Source organism: Pyrus communis, chromosome 5 (genome assembly GCF_041283825.1).
Source record: "Pyrus communis isolate YQ-2024b chromosome 5, ASM4128382v1, whole genome shotgun sequence".
Lineage (NCBI taxonomy): Eukaryota > Viridiplantae > Streptophyta > Magnoliopsida > Rosales > Rosaceae > Pyrus > Pyrus communis.
This window is the reverse complement of record NC_142569.1, coordinates 30,348,207-30,370,247: the sequence shown is the minus strand read 5'-3', so window position 1 is coordinate 30,370,247 and position 22,041 is coordinate 30,348,207. Positions and strand designations below refer to the sequence as shown.

At 33.9% G+C, this 22,041-nt stretch overlaps 1 protein-coding gene across 1 annotated transcript; it reads left to right on the top strand.

Annotated features, from left to right (window-relative positions):
• The first annotated feature begins 9,185 nt into the window (after window positions 1-9,185).
• Window positions 9,186-18,363, top strand: LOC137721022 (MADS-box transcription factor 23-like). The gene is made up of 8 exons (XM_068460149.2): window positions 9,186-9,401; window positions 9,670-9,861; window positions 11,956-12,034; window positions 16,948-17,009; window positions 17,480-17,579; window positions 17,689-17,730; window positions 17,828-17,911; window positions 18,111-18,363. Exons 2-8 carry the CDS (start codon window positions 9,680-9,682, stop codon window positions 18,252-18,254), a joined length of 693 nt encoding a protein of 230 aa, XP_068316250.2. The 5' UTR covers window positions 9,186-9,401; window positions 9,670-9,679; the 3' UTR covers window positions 18,255-18,363.
• Window positions 18,364-22,041: the final 3,678 nt, after the last annotated feature.

The following is a 22,041-nucleotide window of genomic DNA, read 5'->3' as shown; positions in this document are numbered from 1 at the left end:
ACTTGATGAACTGAGAAAGCAATATCAGGCCGAGTGAAAGTGAGATACTGTAAAACGGCAATGATGCTTCTGTACACTGTTGGATTGTTGTATGGAATACCATCATCCTTTAATAGTCTACTGTAAGGAAGACAAGGAGTGTCACAGGCCATGCAATCATCATTTCAACCTTTTCCAATAAATCTTGGATATACTTTGACTGTCACAAGAATAAGCCTTGATCAGTTTTGGTAATTTGGATCCCCATAAAGTAATGCAGCTCTCCCAAGTCCTTGATATCAAATTCAGTTGTCAAAGATTGAATGACCTACTGAATAGTTAAAGTAGAATTCCCAGAGATAATAATATCATCCACATATAGTAATAGGATGATAATATCACTTCCAACAATTTTAACAAACAAGGAAGAATCAGAATATGTAGACTGAAATCCCAGAGATGGAAGAAAACCTGTGAACCTCTCATTCCAGGCTCGAGGAGCCTGTTTTAATCCATATAAGGACTTGTGAAGTCTACAAACTAGCTCAGGATGAGAGTGGTCTTCAAAACCTTGAGGTTGAGCCATGTATACCTCTTCATTTAACACTCCATGCAAGAATGCATTCTTTACATCCAACTGCCTCAAGGGCCAATTAAAGTGTGCTACCAAAGCTAGAACTAATCTCACAGTGGTTGGCTTAACCACGGGACTAAAAGTCTCCTCATAATCCAAACTAGGTTCTTGATTAAACCCCTTAGCAACTAAGCGAGCCTTATGTCGAGCAATAAAACCATTGGAGTTCATTTTGAGTTTGAACACCCATTTGTAACCCACCAGATTCTTGTTAGGTGGCAAATGAACTAGACTCTATGTGTGTTGATGGTGAAGTGCATTCAGCTCTTCTTTCATAACATTTAACCAAACTAGGGTTTTCAAAGTAGACTTATAGGTAGCAGGTTCCACTTGAGCTAAATCAACACCACTAGAATCATGAAGCTTGCTGAGTAGTACTTTCTTTTTTATGATCTCAACCTTACTTCTGGTTTGCATAGGATGTAGATTAAGTGGTGTTATAGGCAAGACCACTTGAAGGAGATCCAGACTAAACTTAGGATCCACAGGGAGTAATGGTGAAGAACTTGCAAGTGCAGTAATGGACGGAGATGCAACATTCTCTGGTGATGACAGTGTGTTAGGGAATGGTTCTAATACAGAAGGAGAAGGAATGGATGAAGGAGATAGTGGAACTGATGCTAAAGAGATGACACCATTTAATGACATAGACGGTGATGGTGAGAGTGAGAGTGTAATTGGAGCTGAACTAATGTGTTGTTCATATCAGGTATAGGATATGAAGGTAAAGACTAAGGGGAAAATACCTGAACATGTGTGGATGTAGGTTTCACAGTCAAATGAGGATATGGGAATCTAGACTCATTAAAGACAACATGTTGAGATACATAAGTTCTACCCATTAAGACATCAAAACATATAAAACCCTTGTACTTTGAGGCATACCCAAGGAAAACACATTCTGTGGTTTTAGGGTGTAGCTTTGTTTTGATGTAAGGTATCAATAATGGAAAGCAAGAACAACCAAAAACTCGAAGATGAGTTAAGGTAAGGGGCTCCAAATAGAGCCTCAAAAGGTGAACAATTCTTCAAGATAGGGTTTGGCATACGATTTATAAGATACACAACTACTTGACAAGCAAAAGACTAGAAATGAGAGGGTAATTTGGTAGATTGTAAGAGTGTGACAATGGTTTCAATAATGTGCCTGTGTTTCCTCTCAGCCAAGCAGTTTTGTTCTGGGTATGTGGGCAAGACTTTTGATGTGTAATGCCTTTACTATGAAGGAAATATTGAAGTTTAGCATTGCTATACTCTCCACCACCATCAGTTTGTAATGTTTTGATAGACAACGAGAATTGAGTTTGGACAAAAGAATAAAAACCAACAAAGGTTTCAAAAAAGTCTAACTTGTTGACAAGGGGAAACAACCAACAATATCGAGTGCACTTATCAATAAAAGTCACATAATATTTATAGCCATCAATAGAATTACATGGAGAAGGACCCTAAAGGTCATTGTGTATAGTTGCAAAAGGAATTACAGATTTATGATCACTAGGCTGAAAAGGCAGTTTAGTAAACTTGCCCTCTAAGCAACCATGACATATCAATGGAACATTATCCTTTGTACAAGATATGGAAGACTTATGCAACATTATTTTGGCTATATTATTAGTAGGATGGCCTAACCTACTATGCCAGAGATTAGAACTAACAAGCTGACCAAGAAATGCAAAAGCTTTGGAAATGCCTGGATTGGGTAATGAGTGATGACAGACGGGTGAAGAGATAGGATAGAGTCCGTTACTGCATAGGCCTTTGTATAATATCCTCCCTGTGGCCTTGTCCTGAATCCAGAAACAATACGCATCAAATATTAACCAACAGTTGTTATCAAGACAGATTTTGGGAACGGATAACAAGTTTCTTGAAAGTCTAGGCACATAAAGAACATAATTGAGTTTTATTGGATACAAAGGTGTTTGAATAATGGAGCTACCAATGTGAGATATTTGCAAAACTTCACCATTTGCAATTTGTACAATCTCATTTTTGGGATAAGGAGAAGCCAGTGAGAAGTTACTGAGATCTGCTGTCATATGATTTGTAGCACCCGAGTCAGTGATCCAAATCTGTGGTTGATGATGAGATGTAGAAGCTGGGGATGATTGAGAAATGACTGTGTGCATAGCTTGCATATGAGACTGAGGTGAAAATGTTGGTGTAGAAGGAGCATATGCAGGCGTAGTTGATGTAGAATGATGTAGACCACCAAAATTAGGCCCTTGGTCATTGAAGAAGCAATGCGAGGTAGTGTGATTTGTTTTACCACATATGTTACAACCTTGCCTATCCATTGGTGTTGAGTTACAAAATGGAGTCGTGTGACCAAATGTATTACACAATTGACAAGGAACATGTGGTGTGGTATGAGGACCAAAGTACTGTTGTGGAAAAGGACCAAGAACACCAGGGTTTGAATTAGGAAAAGTAGTGTGAGACTGCTGTCGAGGATTAGGATTAGGATACCTATATCCTTGATTAAATTTGCCTTTGCCCTTCTTGTTGGTAAAAGATCAATACCCTCTTGAATAACCAGAATAACCATTATTAAAACCATTATTGAGACTTGAGAAACCAAGACCTGAACCTCCAGATCGAGGTTGAGCTGGGGGAGATTTAGGACCATAATTGTTAGCAATCATGGCAGTGAGAATCTATGAGTTCACATTGTTATCAACAATCAGCTCCCCAATAAGTAGTTTCACCTTAAACTCCTTGAGGGAAATAACATTTTCATGACCTCTTATAACACTGCGAAAGGTATTATATTCAGGAGGTAAGCCGTTAAGGGCAAGTATAACAATATCCTCATCTACAAAAGTGACCCCAGCAGCAGACAAATAATCCCTAGCTTCCTTAATACGTTGCAGATATTGAGACATCGAATCCGAACCCTTTCAAATAGTCTAAAGATTCGACTTGAGTTGAAATATATTAGTCCAAGAGACAGCCGAAAATTGTTCCTTTAATCGAGTCCACATATCACAGGCACTGGTGCTACCAATGGCACATGAAATCGCTACTGGAGACAAAGTAGCAGTGATCAACTGCATGAAAGCACGATCGTGCATCTTCCAAACAATATAATCTTCATTCTCAGATGGAGAAGAACAATTTGCAGCAGCAAGAGGAACAATTTGCAACAGCAAGACCAGAACTATCAGAATTAGCAGAACCAGTAACATATTGAGGAGGACAAACACGCGATCCAACAACAAAACCCAAAATTTCATGGCCCTCAAGTAACAATTGCATTTGAAATTGCCAATTCAAGTAATTAGAATCATCAAGCTTCACATTCACAGATGTAGAGATTGTAGAAATAAGACTAGTGATCAGAGATTCTAAAATTTGTAATTGCGATGCAGTCACCATAGTTGCAGTAGCAAAATGAGAGGATTTGTAATAGAGGAAAAATTACAAACACCTGGTGTGCACAAGAAGATCAAGAATGGTAGAAATCCGAGAAGTTGCAGATGAAGAAGAGTACCAGAATTCTTAGAGAATTAGCCAGAATCACTGGCAGAGAAGATAAGTAAAAGCAGCCAGAGGATCGGAGATTGCAGCTTGAGCATCAATGGCGAGTGATACCATGTTAATGTAGGAAGATTGAGAAAGATAGCTACAGTTTCAAGAACTAGAAAGAAAGAGAGATCAAAGAAGAAGAGTGAGAGAGAAGTATTGCATTAATCTGTTATGATTTCATTTCTTAATGTAGAAGCTATTACATTGATGTATATATAGAGAACCAAGTCTCTAGCTAACTAACTAACTTAGGTCTACCATCTTATGACAAGTGGCATGATCCTAACCATTCTTTATACTCTTACATCCTCCCGCAAACTCATGTCTTGAAGGAACCAAGCATGAGGTTGAAGCAATGAGAGTGAAATAAAGGAGCATTGAGACCTTTAGTTAGTATATCTACAAATTGTTCCCGAGAGGAAGCAAACTGAACCAGTAGTGTCTTCTTAGCAACTTGTTCATGGACAAAGTGCACATCGATCTCAATATGCTTTGTACGTTGATAAAGGACAGCGTTAAACGACAATGCAATGCAGAAAGATTATCACAGAAAAGCATAGGAGCATCACGAGGTTTAACATGCATGAACTATAACAATTGCTGAATCTAGTCAAGCTCAGCAGCTGTGGTTTACATAGCTCTATACACAGCCTCTGTAGATGACCTGGAAATCATGTTTTGCTTCTTGAAGGACCATGAAATAGGATTATTGCCTAAAAAGAAAACCATGCCAGTAATTGACCGTCGATCATTAGAGTCCCCAGCCCAATCGGCATCACTAAAACCATGCCTTCAGTTGACCGTCTTACACTATCTTCATGCACTTGAAATTATTTCTTTGAGATAATCTTCCACTGTAAGTACAATAATCCTCCACACGGCCATAAGTAACCTTATATTCCAAATAAAAGTTCCCCTTTTGTCCAAATATACCCCATGCAAACCAATTGCGACTTAAATGCAATTCCACGATCACATCGCCATTCATAAATCCAATCCTATCAACAGCTGCCAAGTGACTTTGAGCAAACAAACAACATTCACCAAAATGACAATGATTATAACATGCCACGTGAATCTGTCAACCAAACTGAACTGATCAAATCCACATGTCCACATGCCAAACATCCCAAATCAGTTTCAACTGTGCTGCTTGCTTCCAAGTTGGAGATATAGTTTGTATTCCATTTATCTTGTACAAGAATATGTCAAAGATATTCATTACCAAAAATAATTATTATGATTAAAAATCAAAATATTATCCTTTCATAATAATAAAGTTATCTTGAAAATTCTCTATCCAACAGTTTAGAATTCCACTCACTTCACGGTCTCGATCGCTCGGACCGATGACGCAAAATTAGGTACAAACACATACTCATGCGCATTATGCAGCATGCATCTTCAAAATCCAACTATGCGCGCGCGCACACACATATATATATATACACACACAACAACTAATCTTCAAATTGACTTCAGACTTCCAAAGATTCAGATAATATTGGATGATATATCTGCTAGGTTTTGTTACCATTTGAGCTTGAAGTAGGGATGGGCAATGATTATGGTAAGCGAGTAACCGCGATTATTTATCCATAATTGTTTGAGTTCTTACCTGCATAATCTTTTACCCTTTTTTGCCCCGTTTTCTTTTTCTTAAACAAGTTGAAAGTTTTCAATTTTTCAATTAAATTTTTTATGAATTTGAATTTTTAGCATTCTCTCATCCGACAACGAGTCGCTCCTCAAGTTTTCAATTTTCGTTTTTAAAATTTAGAAATAATATAAATGGTTAAATTGGCACCTGTTTGTACTCGTGAGTATACCCAAATTCACCCATTTATATTTTACGAATAAACGGTTATACCCATAATCTTAACCGTTATGTTTAAATGAGCAAATAACCGTGGTTACCTATATCCGCGGATATTTTGTCCATCCCTAGCTCCAAGTTTTAACTAAATAAAGCCTAATTAAGTAACTATATTTACCAAGCAAACACGCCAATTAGGTAAAAATGAACCGTTAAGTCAAACTCAAATAACCAAAACAACCTATTAAAAATAATAATTTGTAAACCCAAAATGAAAGCAGCTTATTAAAAACAAATAATTCTAAACACAACTTAAACTATATGAATCCATGTGTATGACATATTCACCTTAGTGGATGCCTCCGATTTTACTCGCACTCAATCAAAAGAGCGTGAGACAAACAATTTTTACATATAAATACATGTGCTAGTTTAAGAAAATACATATTCATATATGTTAGAAATTGCTTTCTTTTTTTTATATGTATTTTATACAATAAGAACGTATAATAACTTTTTTGAGAATGATAACAATTCGTAAAGGTATGGGCAATAATTGAACTAGCATGAGGTCATTGGTTGCCCATGACCTCAACTTTTAGTTCCTATGTTTATTTATTTGTGCATTTGTATTTGACCTCTATAAATAGTTATGAAAAACTAAATTACAACTTTCTCATTCTTCTAATTCTATTTTCTTCTATCATCTTTATCTTTCTTTTCTCTTATTTTTGTGTGCAACTCTATTGTGTGCACCAAATGCTCGATAAAATGCCTCGGTTTACAAGTCTTGACAGTCTTAACCATTACTCGACAATTTCTACTGTTGTCGCCGACAAACCTGTATAGATCATAGTAGTAGTTGCCGTACATTGACCTAAACTTTCAGCAAATGTCAATAGCAATTGACAGGTGCCCACTGGGTGCTTGACGAAATGGTCCAATGAAGTTTATTTTTGGTCAGAATTCTAACACATGATTTGAAAATTTTGGCTTCGCCACTATATATGGGATATGACTTAAAGGGATAAAAAGCAGCCAAATAAAGAGGGAAAAAATTAACAAGAAATAAAACGTTGGTAATTTGGTGAATCCCTTTTTTCACTCTTTCACCTCACAAAATCTAAACAAATCCATCTTTCCTTGTTTATCTCCACGATCAAACAAATACAATTGGAATCAATTATCTGAATAATCAAATAATACTTCAACAACATAAATATAATAGTAATAAGTGATTTGATTAATATATTATACCTTTTTTTTAATTCAATATATTGTACCTGAAATGGTAAATAAATTACACACAAAAAAGGGTTTCACCATGGAATCCCTCGTTCATCGATGTGGGTTTCGTACTCTCAAGTTAAAACAAAAATATGAAGTATTTCTCAAATTTGACCATGTTTTACCCTTCTGTTATTTTTTCTTTTCTTTTGTTTATTATATAGATAGATGTATAGATAAATACTTATTCCGCTTTTGAAGGTAAGTTTGACGAAAGTGTTCATAGAAGCCAGAAGAAATAATAAATCAAATCCTAAGATTGTAACAATACATTAGAATATGGTGAAGAAATAATAAATCAAATCCTAAGATTGTAACAATACATTAGAATATGGTCCGCTCTAGTTCATATCCTCTTCATTGATGGCCTCTCATGTCCTCACCGATGATTTGTACGGATATTTGGTTCTTAAGGGTGGCGACTTCAGCTCCGCTGCTTGTCCTTCTTACCTGTTCTTAAGTACCGAGTCTATCCTTTGTGCCCATCGTTTGGTCTTGCTTTAGGGGTTCTGGCATTTGGCCAGTGACCTCGATCCTTTTGTATATTCTACGTGATTTGTAGAAGTCAAATCCTAGATTTGTAAAACAAATCATTTTTAAGCATACTTAAACAAAAGGTAGTGTGAACGAGAAATTATATATTACAAAAAGGCTTCACCACCGCACATATATCAATTTCATAAGGAACAAATAGTACATGAGAGTATTTGAATAGTACAGAGACAAAGTGTGAACACTGACGACAAGATTCTTAATTAGGTTCTATCTCCCCCCTCCTATTATTCTTGTATTATAACTTAACTCATGTGCGATTCAACCTTTATATGTTCAAATGTGTTGGTGAGTATGGCATTAAATAATTCAATTAGAAGCGTATTCAAGCTTGAATCTTACATAAGTTGGTAGTTTTCACGCCTTATTAGTCCATGGTACCTGTCAACCACTAGTATATGTGAAATTAATTAACGAAAAATGAAATAATTAAAAGTGACAACATCTAAACTCACACATGGACGTATACATATAGTGTTGTTATAATCTAAACTAATCTCTTCAAATTCCAACATTATTCTTTTTCTTTAATAATAACTTTAATAATAACTAGAATAATATAAAGACAGGCTGTATCTTCAAATTTGCGAGATTCTATGTGTTTGTGTGTGTATATATATATAATCAAACACATCAACATCGGAAACAATAATCATCTAGTTATAATGTCAGATAAACAAAATTACTTATATACATGCATCATCACTTAAGAATAGCTAAAAATGATTTCATGCTTAAAATAAGTTGATACCAACGCTAGTCTTCGCTTGAACTATCATTCAAAAGAAGAAAAAAAAAAGTTAAACATAAGAAACCCATATGTACATATAGCCTATTAAGCGTGCAAACTTTCTTTAAGTTGGTACATATATAGTAAACATAGAGATCAAAATAAACTTTTCCTTTGCATCTCTATTCAAATCCTCTTTCATTATATGGTTGTCAGTTATCAATCGTCTACATAGAATTCATATAAATCAACAACTGACCAACAACCACACACAAAATCTAAATGAACAAGTCATTACCAATAAAAAGATAAGAAATCCAATCACAACAGTAGAATTAATATTAATTTTAGCAAAATAATTTTCGCACAAAATATTTATTTGTGTTTCTTAAATTTCTTTATGAGATTTTTTTTTTTTTGCCGGAAAGCAGACCAATGAGGATTGAGAAGGCCAAACCTCACTTCCCAAAATGGAAGAGAGCGCCCTTGGTTTCCCAAACAAAACGTGTCAATCATCTATTCTCCTTCTCCATTCTGATCTCCTTTTTGTAACGTGAGCATCTCCTCCGATTCTCTCACGCTGGTCAACAGACCTTTGTTCGATTCAAGTTCAACAGATGAAATGTTGGCCTCACAAAGCGAGTAGAGTGGTCTCTACTCTAGCGAGTGGGTATCGCAGCCATTAAACCACTAGGCGGTTTCCCTCCGCAGTACCACGTTTTGTCATATAAACTGGGTTTCGACTTGTACGGAAAATGACTCTGTGGCTTTCCATAAAGCATTTATAAGTTATAAATATAGGTACATACATCTGAGGAAATTAAGGAAATAGGGGAGCTGCTACTGTTTTCTCTATAGCTTGTTTCTTCCATGTAAGCTCTCTACAGTTTATTATAAACCTTGCTCTTTTGAGGGAAAAATCGAAAGGGAAAAAAGACTTCTCTTTCGGGATAAATATGATCTCTGTTCTTTTGGATTTTTTTGGTTCTAGTTGATGATCTCCTTTTGCTTCATATTACTGTTATTTCAGGCATGCTTTTGGTCTTGTTTGCTTTAGGTTTTGATTACCAATTTAGGCAAATTGGACAATTTTCTTGAACATGAGTAACTAATTTCTCTATTTATCTACCGATCTAATAGAGAAGAAGGTATGGGGAGAGGAAAGATTGTGATTAGAAGGATTGACAATTCGACGAGCAGGCAAGTGACCTTCTCGAAGAGAAGAAATGGGTTGCTTAAGAAGGCTAAGGAGCTATCAATCCTTTGTGATGCTGAGGTTGGATTGATTGTCTTCTCTAGCACCGGCAGGCTTTACGATTATGCCAGCACTAGGTTAGATCTCTCTCTCTCTCTCTCTCTCTCTCTCTCTCAATCTATCTATATATGTGTGTATATTGCCTGTGAACTTTTTGTTGGGTTGAGTTTGCGGTGGAACAAGAGCTACTTGTTCGATATATATATATATATAGACACACAATATATATGCTGCATGTTCTAGCAAAAGATTTGAGGTAGACTTGTTATATTGTATTAATTCAGAAAACACATATCAGCTATTGCGTCCCTTCAATCTTCTTTGGAGCGAAACATTGTTCTCATGTGAAGATTTTTGCTTGCCCGAAGATGTTATTATTGCATAAAATACTTAACTTTTTTATGAATCTATATATAGCATGTGGAATTAACCGAAGATGTTATTGGGGTATTTGGTTGCCTCCTGTCTTGTGGTCATGGATTGTGTAGAAACTTTCCTTGTCTATATGCACAGAAAGACATTATACCTGATAAGAAATTGCTTTTAAAAAACCTCCTAACGAAAAAAAAAGTTACAAATGGACATATATGAATGCTTCTCACGTTGTGCTCTACATATATATATATAGGATTCAACTATGATATATATTGGTAAGAGCTGATTATTTACATATAATGATAAATAGAGACAGAATGGAGCTAATGCATGATCAAAAAGTACATTGAATTTAGTTACGAAGATGGGTTTCTGAGGCATGAATGATGAGAATTTGTAAATAGGTAGATACATGCTTCTCCTTAATTACTTAGACATCTTAATTAAGATATGTGTGTGTGTGTGTGTGTGTGTGTGTGTGTGTGTGTGTGTGTGTGTGTGTGTGTGTGTGTGTGTGTGTGTGTGTGTTGTCTCCTCAATTGCTTTGTTTGTCCACATGAGGACACAGCTCTTAAAAAGACAAAGTTCTTAGACAAAGTTTACTTGATCGTACCTCCTTCAACTGGCATCACCTCCATGTTGCACTTCTTCAAAGTTTGAATGAGAAGTTTGTAGTTAGTTTGACAATTCTCGTTAAAAACAAGTCATCTATGAATATCACATTTCTTTAGGGCCTAAACTGAGGAACAATGTGCAGACTCGAGCTTTAGGAAATGCCCTTTTCTTGGTATATACAAAGGAGGATGCATGATGGGGAAGGCGAAGTTTTTAGATGTTAGAATTCTCTACCTACAAGTTCTCACTCAATTGCATAAGCATATATATATAGGGAGCAGTTCTGTGGCGACATAAAAAAGACATAAATTTTGAGACCGTTAGATTTGTACACTTTTAATGGTTGAATTGTAATCTTATTAGTCCATTAAATTTCTTTTATTCAAATAATTATGGATTGGGTTTTTTACAATTGTCCAAGACATGTTTTCATATTTTGAAAATGCTGCATTATAGCTTCATTATCAGTGGAAGAGAAAATATTGCTCTCAATACAAACCACCATGATATCACTCAACCATTGATCTCTTAAGCAATAGACTTTTCACAATATTTATAGCGACATAGGCTCTCTCCACTGAACCAGTAGCAACGTCATAGAATGAAAGTCAATGTGGGATGGTAGGAGTTTGGGCGTTATGGATTGAGTTTGGTGGGATTGGAATTTGAAAATTGGTTGACTTTGGGCAGGGTCAGCTGACTCCCCCTCCTCACCCAGGATATAGGAAGACTTCCTTTTCTTTTGTTTTTCTTTTTAACCAAGTGCAAGGGAGATTCCAACATGAGGCCTCTTCTATTGTTGGGGAGAAAAATATCTCTAAACCAAAAGCTACTAATTAGTTATGAAGGTGAATGCAAATCAAGGCCAATAGAGATCATCATATAAGCAACTAAAATGACCGAATGACCAAAATATGTAACAACATGAAAAAGCATTGCCAGATTGTTTAGTAATCAAAAGGGACTTGTAGTATTTGCCCCTCCCACCGTATTATCTTTATAGAAAAGCGGGTTTACAAATTTCCACAAGCCCGTTTAAAACAAATGTTAACAAGGATTACAAGTATATCCCCTATATGCTTGATAAACTAACGACCATAACGCTATGAATTTACTAAAAAATATTCACAAGATACCTGATTGTTGCATCTAATTACCATACACTATGAATTTCTTATCAGCATGAAATCAGTTATCGATCGTTTGAACAAACAGAGAGATGAGCACCATCAACTGTTGAATCCTGCTTCAGAACTCAAGGTAACCACTCAACAAAAACAACTCCAGTCTTCTTTATGCTGAATACCTGCAATTATACTGTATGCAGACATTATATATATGATTCTGTCAAATATGATAGGATTTTTACCACCTGTAAAAGTGGGATAAAAACACTTAAAAATACTTGCAAGAATACAAGGTAATCATAGTATAGTCGACTCTAGCAAGGTTGTTCTCTACATGAATTGAATGAATAATTTATGTAAAAATCAAGTCTTAATTAATTATTTGAAAACAAAGTTTGGAAAAGGTTGATTTTATGACCTAAAATATTAAAAATGAATTTAATTAAAAATATTAAAGAAACCGGCAAGAGCAAAAACAACATAAAAGAAAATAGTTTTTGAAAATCAAATTGAGAAAACACTAGGGTTCCGCCATCACCTTAACAGTCCTACATAGTTTTATCAATTACTTATGAATTACACATGCAACTTTGAAGGTTAGGTTTTCCTAATGCATATTCTTGTCATGATATTCAAGCAAGAACGTATATCTAACATGCAATTCGTCTGTGATATTCAGATCAAATATAAACATGCAAGACTTATTAAGTTTTGTGAAAATCCTTTGAAAAACCATGCAACCCCTAAGACGTGATATCCTAAGTGAAATTACTATTATTAACCACAACAAGCAATACTCAATCCTCCGGTGATATTCTAACCGAATTGCATCCAATTAATTATTTAAACATCCTAATAGTAAGTAAGCATTAAGATATATAGACAATTTAAAAACGGTGATTAATAATTCAAAGTATACATAAATATTGTCATAAGCAATTAAATAAAGACTACATAGTCATGCTATGGCTCATGACCTAACCCTAGAAAAATAAATTAGTTACGAATAATCATAAAACAAAAGGAATTTTATTGAAATAGAAAGAGGATAGAAAACACTTTGTAAATAAACTTGAATTGTCAAAAGCCCTCTAAATCAAGTTCTCCAAAATAGTGTGTAGAGAACCCTAATGGCCAAATATCCTTAGTTATACTATTACAAGATAAAATCCTACCTAGAAAAGGTCTTAGAATGAAACTAGAAAACATACTAAAATAATAAACTAGCAAATAAAAGGTTTTCTATTTAAGTCAATTTCGGAATGCAAAGAAAATCAGACTTTGACCGACCACATCAACTCTAATTTGGTCCCAAAAAGTCTCTTTTGAAAGTTGAAGACGTCCCCGACAAATTCTTAGAGGAAACCTTCCTCAAAATATGTCATCTTGACCTTCAAAATACCCAAAATGTCAAAAAACGTCAATCCAGAAAAGATGCACCCTAGGCCTTCTTTTCTTCGCCACGGTCAAACGGCTTAGAGTTAAATTCTGGAATTATGGCACAATCATCATGAAAGACTCACATATCTAGTCTAGAATTCCTTCGTTTGACTAATTTTTTGATCAAAGTAGATTTGCATGTACTACAATTGAAATATATAATGAAACATCAAAATCTCACCAAAACTAAACAAGAATAGGGGAAAATATATAGTATAAAATCGACTTATCAAGTACCCCCAAACTTAGCCTTTAACTTGTCATCAAGCAAATCAAGACTCAAAAGAAAAATAAAATCTAACAAACTAGTAACTTAAACAAAAAATAACTAAGAAACAAAAACTTTTTCCTTCAAGTTGCCAGCCATAGAAAACCTTAAAAATCAGAATGTATTTTCAAAAGTTCCAACTAATCCCAATAGTTTTTGAAAATCAAATTGAGAAAACACTAGGGTTCTACCGTCACTTCAATAGTCCTACATAGTTTTGTCAATTACTTATGAATTACATAGACAACTTTGAAGGTTAGGTTTTCCTAATGCATATTCTCCTATTGATATTCAAGCAAGAACGTATATCTAACATGCAATCCGTTGGTGATACTCAAATCAAATATGAACATACAAAACTCATCATTAAGTTTTGTGAAAACCCTTTGAAAAATCATGCAACCCCTAAGACATGATATTCATCCTAAGTGAAATTACAATTATTAACCACAAGAAGCAATACTCAATCCTCGATGATATTCCAACTGAATTGCATCCATCTACTTATCTAAACATCCTAATAGCATCTAAACATTAAGATAGAGACAGTTTAAACACGGTGATTAATAATTCAAAGTATGCATGAATATTATCATAAGCAATTAAATAAAGACTACATAGTCATGCTAGGCTCGTGGCCTAACCCTAGAAAAAGAAATTAGTTACAAATAATCATATAAAAAAGGAATTTTATTGAAATAGAAAAAGGATAGAAAACACCTTGTAAATAAACTTGAATTGTCAAAAGCCCTCAAAACCGAGTTCTCCAGAATAATGTGTAGAGAACACTAATGGCTAAATAGCGTTATTTATACTATTACAAGATAAAATCCTACCTAGAAAAGGTTTTAGAATAAAACTAGGAAATATAATAAAATAATAAACTAGCAAATAAAAAGGTTTTCTATTTAAAGTCAAATTAGGATTGTAGAGAACATCTAACTTTTGACCGACCATATCAACTCTAATTTGGACCCGGAAGGTCTCTTTTGAAAGATGAAGATGTCCCCACCAAAATATGTCATTTTGACCTTCAAAATACCTAAATTGTCAAAAAAAAGGTCAATCTGGATAATATACGCGCTAGGCCTTCTTTTCTTCGCCACGGTCAAACAGCTTGGAATTAAATGCTAGAATTATGATACAATCTTCATGAAAGACTCACAAATCTACTCGAATTGGAATTACTCCAAAATTCCTTCATTTGGCTACTTTTTGCTCAAAGTTGATTCGCATGTACTATAATTGAAATATATAACAAAACATCAAAATCTCACTAAAACATACCAAGAATAGGAGAAAATATATAGTATAAAATCTACTCATCAAAACACTAAGCAATAAGCCTCTTGGACAATGATACTTTCATATATGTTTATACGCAAGCATACCACTTGTTTAATTACGTAGTTCTATGGTTTTACCTATGTATAGTAACAAACATTAATTAGCAACCATAATCCGTCCCGAGCAATGTTGGATTACATCCTTTCGGAGAGATTATAGAAAAGCAAACATAGAAATAGAGAGAAAGTAGTCTTCCTTAGTAATAGAGAGAAAGTAGTCTTCCTTAGTCACAAATTTAACTGTATGGAAAAGTACATGATAGGATTAGTCTAGATAGTTTGAAATAGCATTATGGACGACGGGCATGCCCCATGTAATGAAAAAACTTTAGCGTAGGATTGCAGTACGAGGGAAGGGAATATTTCAATTTTCATAGTTATTGGTAACATATGGTTTTTGGGAAATGTAAATCAAGACCTCCCGCGAGATTCCTCGAGTGATGGGAAGAAAAATTGAAGAAACAAGTGCAAAATGAAAATCATTGAGCTGAACCCAGATGGCGTGGGCAAGCAATTTTCGTTTGTGAAATCCATGAATAACGATGGAGACAAAAAGGTGGCATAGTTGTATCCTAGGGTTTCAGTAAAATGTGGGAGCTACTAGAGTTTACCAAACAACTTTGCCGTACTTCTGAACAGCTCAATATAGGGTAAATATTGTCGTCATTTTTTCTTTAGTGTGGAAGATAATATGCATGGCAATTAACACATCCTTCAATTTCAATAAGGGGTAAGTTATCGCTAATGTTCTTGCTGTTTCACAATAGAATTACGTAGATACCTGCTCTCGACAACTTTGTACCAATACTAGTCACCGAGTAGCTTAAATAAGTGAAAAGGCAACCTTCAGAGCAGACATAAGATGCACGTTTGGTATCAAACAAGGGATAATAATACTCACGAATGATAAAAGTAAGAGCGCATGATGAAAAAATTGAGATATACCTGCATGGCCCCAAAAACAATTCATATCTGCCTATATGGGATACACTTGCATGGCCATAAGCTAGAGAACTTTGAGAATTAATCCAATCTGTCTATATGCATGTTTTTGTTTGTGTCTGTGTGTTTGAAAGCATTCCATCAAGCGCATGTCTGTGTAAACATGCAAGGAGAAATGTTTCCTAAAAGGGTCATTTTAGTTCTAGTTCCTAATCAATCTAATTATTAGATTGAAACCTTGTTTGTTTAAATATTATGATTGAGGTCCTTAACATTGTTTAATAAATTTAACTCATGTATCTATGCATTTAATGTCCCACAAATTATGAAATTTAAACAAAGTCAAATAATATTTTTAAAATATAATAAATACTTAAAAATAAATATTACAGTAATATTGTTCATCGCAAAATTATAGCAAGAAAATATTGTACCCACATAATTATTAACATATTTAAAAAATAACTATTGATATATTTTAAGACATAAAATAAATACATATAATTAACATGGGTATATTTAGCAAAATTAAAAACGGGTACAAATAAATTTAAAAATATGGGTACAAATACAATAAAACTTTAAAAAATTTGGGCACAAAAAGAAATTAATATATGGGTACAAATTAAAATTGAAAAGAAAATTGGTACAAATTAAAAAAGGGTACAAACTAAAAATAAAAATATATAATAAAAAAATTTAGCCATAAATATAAATATATCAAATGTAACATTTCTAACACTAAATGAATATATTTAGAAATAAAAAAATATATTTTATTATTGAAATAATTAATGACGTTTATTAAAACCTAAGGACCTTGATCAAAAATTGAAAAAGAATAAGGTTTTAATCAATAGAGTAGCAAAAAAGAGATGAGAACCTAATTTCTCATTCCTAAAAATATTACGGATAAAATAAAATATACACGCTTCAGATTCTTGATGTGTGATTGTACAATGGCTAACATTTTCTAGTGCTCCTATAAATGCTCATTTAGTGAGTTCATATTTCATGCATGACAACATTTATTGTATTTGTACTTAATAGTTTTGGCAAAGGGAGGTAGCAAGCTTGAGGCAACAATTGCAGTACTTGGAAGAATGCCACAGGTACAATAATTGCTTTATATTGAATCTTCAACATAGCCTAACAATTTGATTCAAGTACCAAAACATAACAATGCATATTTCATGTTGCTTATTCAAAAGGCTATCAAACTAATCACGGTTCATCCAAATACCAACCCAGAAAACCTTTTCAATAACTGAGGTCCCCAGTGAAGCCTAACAACACATTGTCCTACTCCTAAATGATTTGGGTGTTCCCTATGCTTCCTCCTTAAGCGATTTTGCCAAAGACCAAGCTTTTAAACCAACTAAAATGCAAAATCTCTTCACAATATCCTGATACTGTTACTTAAATATTGCTAAAACACTTGAGGTTTTCCCATGAAATGTGAGATAGTGCTTTATTGGGAAAAACATGGTATCTCATACACCACAAAGTAACATTTAGTAAATATGAATTAGTTTGTGAGAACAATTAGAGTATACCCCCACACCTTCTGTAAATTATGCAGGCAGTTAATGGGGGAAGAGCTTTCTGGTTTGAGTGCCAAAGATCTACAGAATTTAGAATGCCAGCTGGAGATGAGTTTGAAAGGTGTCCGGACAAAAAAGGTATCAAAAGCCTTAGCCCTGATTATAGTCTTAGTTAATAATTTCATGCTCCCTTCTTTATATAGCACATGCATGGCACTCATCTTGGTTTTTTTTTTCTATTCTGCAGATCCAGATATTTGATGATGAAATAAAAGAATTGAACCAGAAGGTAAACTGGCTGAGATTTTCCCCAGTTGATTAATGTTAATTCATTTTATTGGGGGTTAATTGATACTTATTAATGTTGTTTTTTACTTTATTTTTAGGCAAATTTCATACATCAAGAGAATATAGAACTGTATAAGAAGCTCGACCTCATAGGTAAGGAGAATGAGGAACTGCAAAAGAAGGTATTGTTTATACATTAAGCTCTGCTTTTCTATTTAACACATTATAATTCATCAAAAGGGTGGAGAAATGCAATGGTAAAGGGAAAGTGAGAGGAACCAAGTGAGCTTAAAACATAAAACCATTCTGTTAATTATACTCATCAGCGACTGTGAAGATGTCTTCTCTAGCAAACACTAACACAGAATATTTTAATCTCAGGTTTATGAAGCAAGGGATATGATTGGAGGAAACAAAACTTCCCAGCCTCCATATGGCATCAGTAATGCATATGATTTGCATGCACCCATCCATCTGCAGCTAAGCCAGCCACATATTCAAACTCAGCCTGGGCCTCCGCCTTAGAACAATGAAGTACCAGCAAAAGCAATCAAATTAGGGTATCTCCTAAAGACTGTTAACATATTATTTGCATACCATATTCACTCCAAAGGACAAAACCCCAAAAATAAATAGTAAGAAAAACTCACTATTTTGATTATGCTATGAACATCTCTTCAAATTCTGCAACAGATTACAACTGCATTAGCAAAGTTGTTTCACAGTTGTGGATGGCTATGTCATAATGCAGAAACGTGTATCACAGTGAAAGCCAATCTTCTAAGAGTGAAATGTCATAATGCAGAAACTTGCTATCTTCATGCACTTGAAATTATTTCTTTGAGATAATCTTCCACTGTAAGTACAATAATCCTCCACGTGGCCATAAGTAATGCCTTATATTCCAAATAAAAGGCCCCCTTTTGTCCAGATATAACCATGCAAACCAATTGCGACTTAATTGCAATTCCACGATCACATCGCCGTTCATAAATCCAATCCTATCAACAGCTTCCAAGTGAATTTGAGCAAACAAACAACATTCACCAAAATGATAATGATTATAACATGCCACGTGAATCTGTCAACCAAACTGAACTGATCAAATCCATCCCAAATCAGTTTGCTTCCGAGTTGGAGATATAGTTTGTATTCCATTTATCTTGTACAAGAAAATGTCAAAGATATTCATTACCAAAAATAATTATTATGATTAAAAACCATAATCTTATCTTTTCATAATAACAAAGTTATCTTAAAAGCTCTCAATCCAACGGTTTAGAATTCCGCTCATTCTATGGTCTCGGTCGCTCAGGCCGATGATGCAAAATCAGGTACAAACACATACTCATGCGCATTGTGCAGCATACAGCTTCAAAATCCAACTATGCATATATCTACAACTAATCTTCAAAAGATTCAGATAATATTGGATGATATATCTGCTAGGTTTTGTTACCATTTGAACTCGAAGTAGGGATGGGCAACGATTATGGTGGGCGAGTAACCACAGTTATTTATTCATAACTATTTGAGTTCTTATCCGCATAATCGTTTACCCTTTTTTTGCCCATTTTCTTTTTCTTGAACAAGTTGAAAGTTAAAAAATGAATTGTCACCATTTTCTTTCTGATAATTGAAGGCTGTTAATGTTATAAAGTACATTTAACATGCATTTCTCTATTCTAATCCTTTAAGTCCTCACATCACCCTAGAAATTTATATAAAAGTAAACGAACGATATTTTTAGCTATTAACAATGAAGGTAATATAATATATTTTTTAAGTATCACGAAATTAGCTAAACTCGTTGTGAAACTCAACCCGCACAACTTATTTACGAGTAGCAGCAGATCAACAAGAAAGACCAATCCTTTTTGGATATAAACCAATGGCAAGGCAGATCATTCTGGCTTCACTTTTAAGTTTAACATTGCAAATCCTAATCCCAACTTTGGTGGCTGCGGAAAAAATATATGCAAGAAAGAAACCATAGTCTAATTTTTTTTTTTTTTTTTCAGTACATCAATATTTTTATTCTAAGGGAAGAGGGAGTTCAGCTAAACCAAACAATGAACAGCTTAATTTGGTATTGAATTGGCCATTAATGAGATTCGAACCTAAGACCTCTCACTTTCAAATAAAAAGGAATACCACCAGATCATTGTACTGAGTGACAACAGAAGAACTATTAGTTTACGAAGAACTAACTCCACCCACTTTCAAAATTTCCAGGTCCAAACAATTAGAAATTTGTGATGACAAAAACAATTTTTTTTTCTCAATTCTTCCTCTTCCGCGTGCGTCTGGTAAGATTATGCCTTTGAATTTTTAGCATTCTCTCATCCGACAACGCTCCTCAAATTTTCAATTTTTGTTTTTAAAATTTATAAATAATATAAACGGTTATGTATATAACCATTTATTTGTAAATGGTTAAATTTAACGTTACAAATAAATGGTTATTTACATAACTGTAATCGTTAAATTTAAATAAGCGAATAATCGCGGATATTTTGTCCATCCCTCCAAGATTTAACTAAATAAAGCCTAAGTAACTATATTTACCAAGCAACCACGCCAATTAAGTAAAAATGGACTGTTAAGTCAAACTCAAATAACCAAAACAACCTATTAAAAATAATAATTGGTAAACCCAAAACGAAAGCAGCTCATTAAAAACAAATAATTCTAAACACAAACTTAAACTATATGAATCCATGTCTATGACATATTTACCTTAGTGGATGCCTCCGATTTTACTTGCACTCATCAAAAGAGCGTGAGACAAACAACATATAAATACAAGTGCTAGTTTAAGAAATTACATATTCATATATGTTAGAAATTGCTTCTTCTTTTCTTTTCTTTTTTTTATGTATTTTATACAATAAGAACGTATAATGACTTTTTTAGATTGATAATAACAATTCGTAAGGTATGGGCAGGAACTGAACTAGCATGGGGTCATTGGTTGCCCATGACCTCAACTTTTTAGTTCCTATGTATATTTATTTTTGTATTTGTATTTGACCCCTGTAAACAGTTATGACAAATTAAATTACAACTTTCTCATTCTTCTAATTCTATTTTCTTCTATCATCTTTGTCTTTCTTTTCTCTTATTTTTGTTTACGACTCTATTATGTGCACCAAGTGCTTGATAAAATACCTCAATTTACAAGTCTTGATAGTCATAACCATTACTCGACAATTTCTACCACTGTCATCGACACCTGTATAGGTCATAGTAGTAGTCGTCGTACATTGACCTAAACTTTCAACAAATGTCGATAGCAATTGACATGTACCCACTAGGTGATTGACGAAATGGTCCAATGAAGTTCTTTTTTTGTCAAAATCCTGACGCATGATTTGAAAATTTTGGCTTTGCCACTATATATGGGATATGGCTTCATAGCAAAGGGATAAAAATTAGCCAAATAAAGAGGGAAAAAATTAACAAGAAATAAAACGTTGGTAATTTGGTGAATCCCTCTTTTCATTCTTTCACCTCACAAAATCTAAACAACAAATCCATCTTTCCTTGTTTATCTCCACGATCAAACAAATACAATTGGAATCAATCACATGAATAATTGAATAATACTTGAACAACATAAATATAATAATAATAAGTGATTTGATTGTTGCAGTCCTATTGGAATATGAATGTGATTGTGTAAATCCTAACATATCTAAGAATATCTTTTATATTCCCCTTGGTAGTTAATATCCTATTAGAGTTGTAATTCTAAAAGGGTAAGGAATTAACCTTCCCTACTACTATAAATAAATGCACAATGGGATGGAATAACACACACCCACAATTACACATATCTATCTTCTTCTCTCTATGCCGCACCTTCTCTCTCTATATGGCATCCATAATTGTTCAGTAAATTATGCCTACAACACATTATCAACATGCTCTTGACACTACACTAAAGAGAGTTTGATCTTCAATCAGGGGAGTACTACGTTTTAATCATTCTATTTATGATTAATTTATTATTTTATTGAATTGATCTACATGTTATTGATTCAATTTAATTTTTTCTGTGGTGAATGTGATACAATTCATTGGAGATGCAATTCCGGCTTTATGAAAATGATCTTCTACAAATTCAAAGGCTTTTTTTTTTTTTTGCCAATCAGGTATGCTTAAAATAAAGTAAGATATTTGAAACGACCTTGAAGCATGAAAACATTCCCCATGATGCATGAACCCCCTACATTTATATTTACCTTCCGATATATATATATATATATTGTATATGTTTATATATTTGTCAATATGTATATTTGTTTCA

Coding starts and splice junctions, on each gene's coding strand:
- LOC137721022 (XM_068460149.2), top strand. CDS start 9,680: ATGGGGAGAGGAAAGATTGTGATTAGAAGGATTGACAATTCGACGAGC. Junction 17,580..17,688: donor AAGGTGTCCGGACAAAAAAG/GTATCAAAAGCC, acceptor TCTATTCTGCAG/ATCCAGATATTTGATGATGA. Junction 17,731..17,827: donor TAAAAGAATTGAACCAGAAG/GTAAACTGGCTG, acceptor CTTTATTTTTAG/GCAAATTTCATACATCAAGA.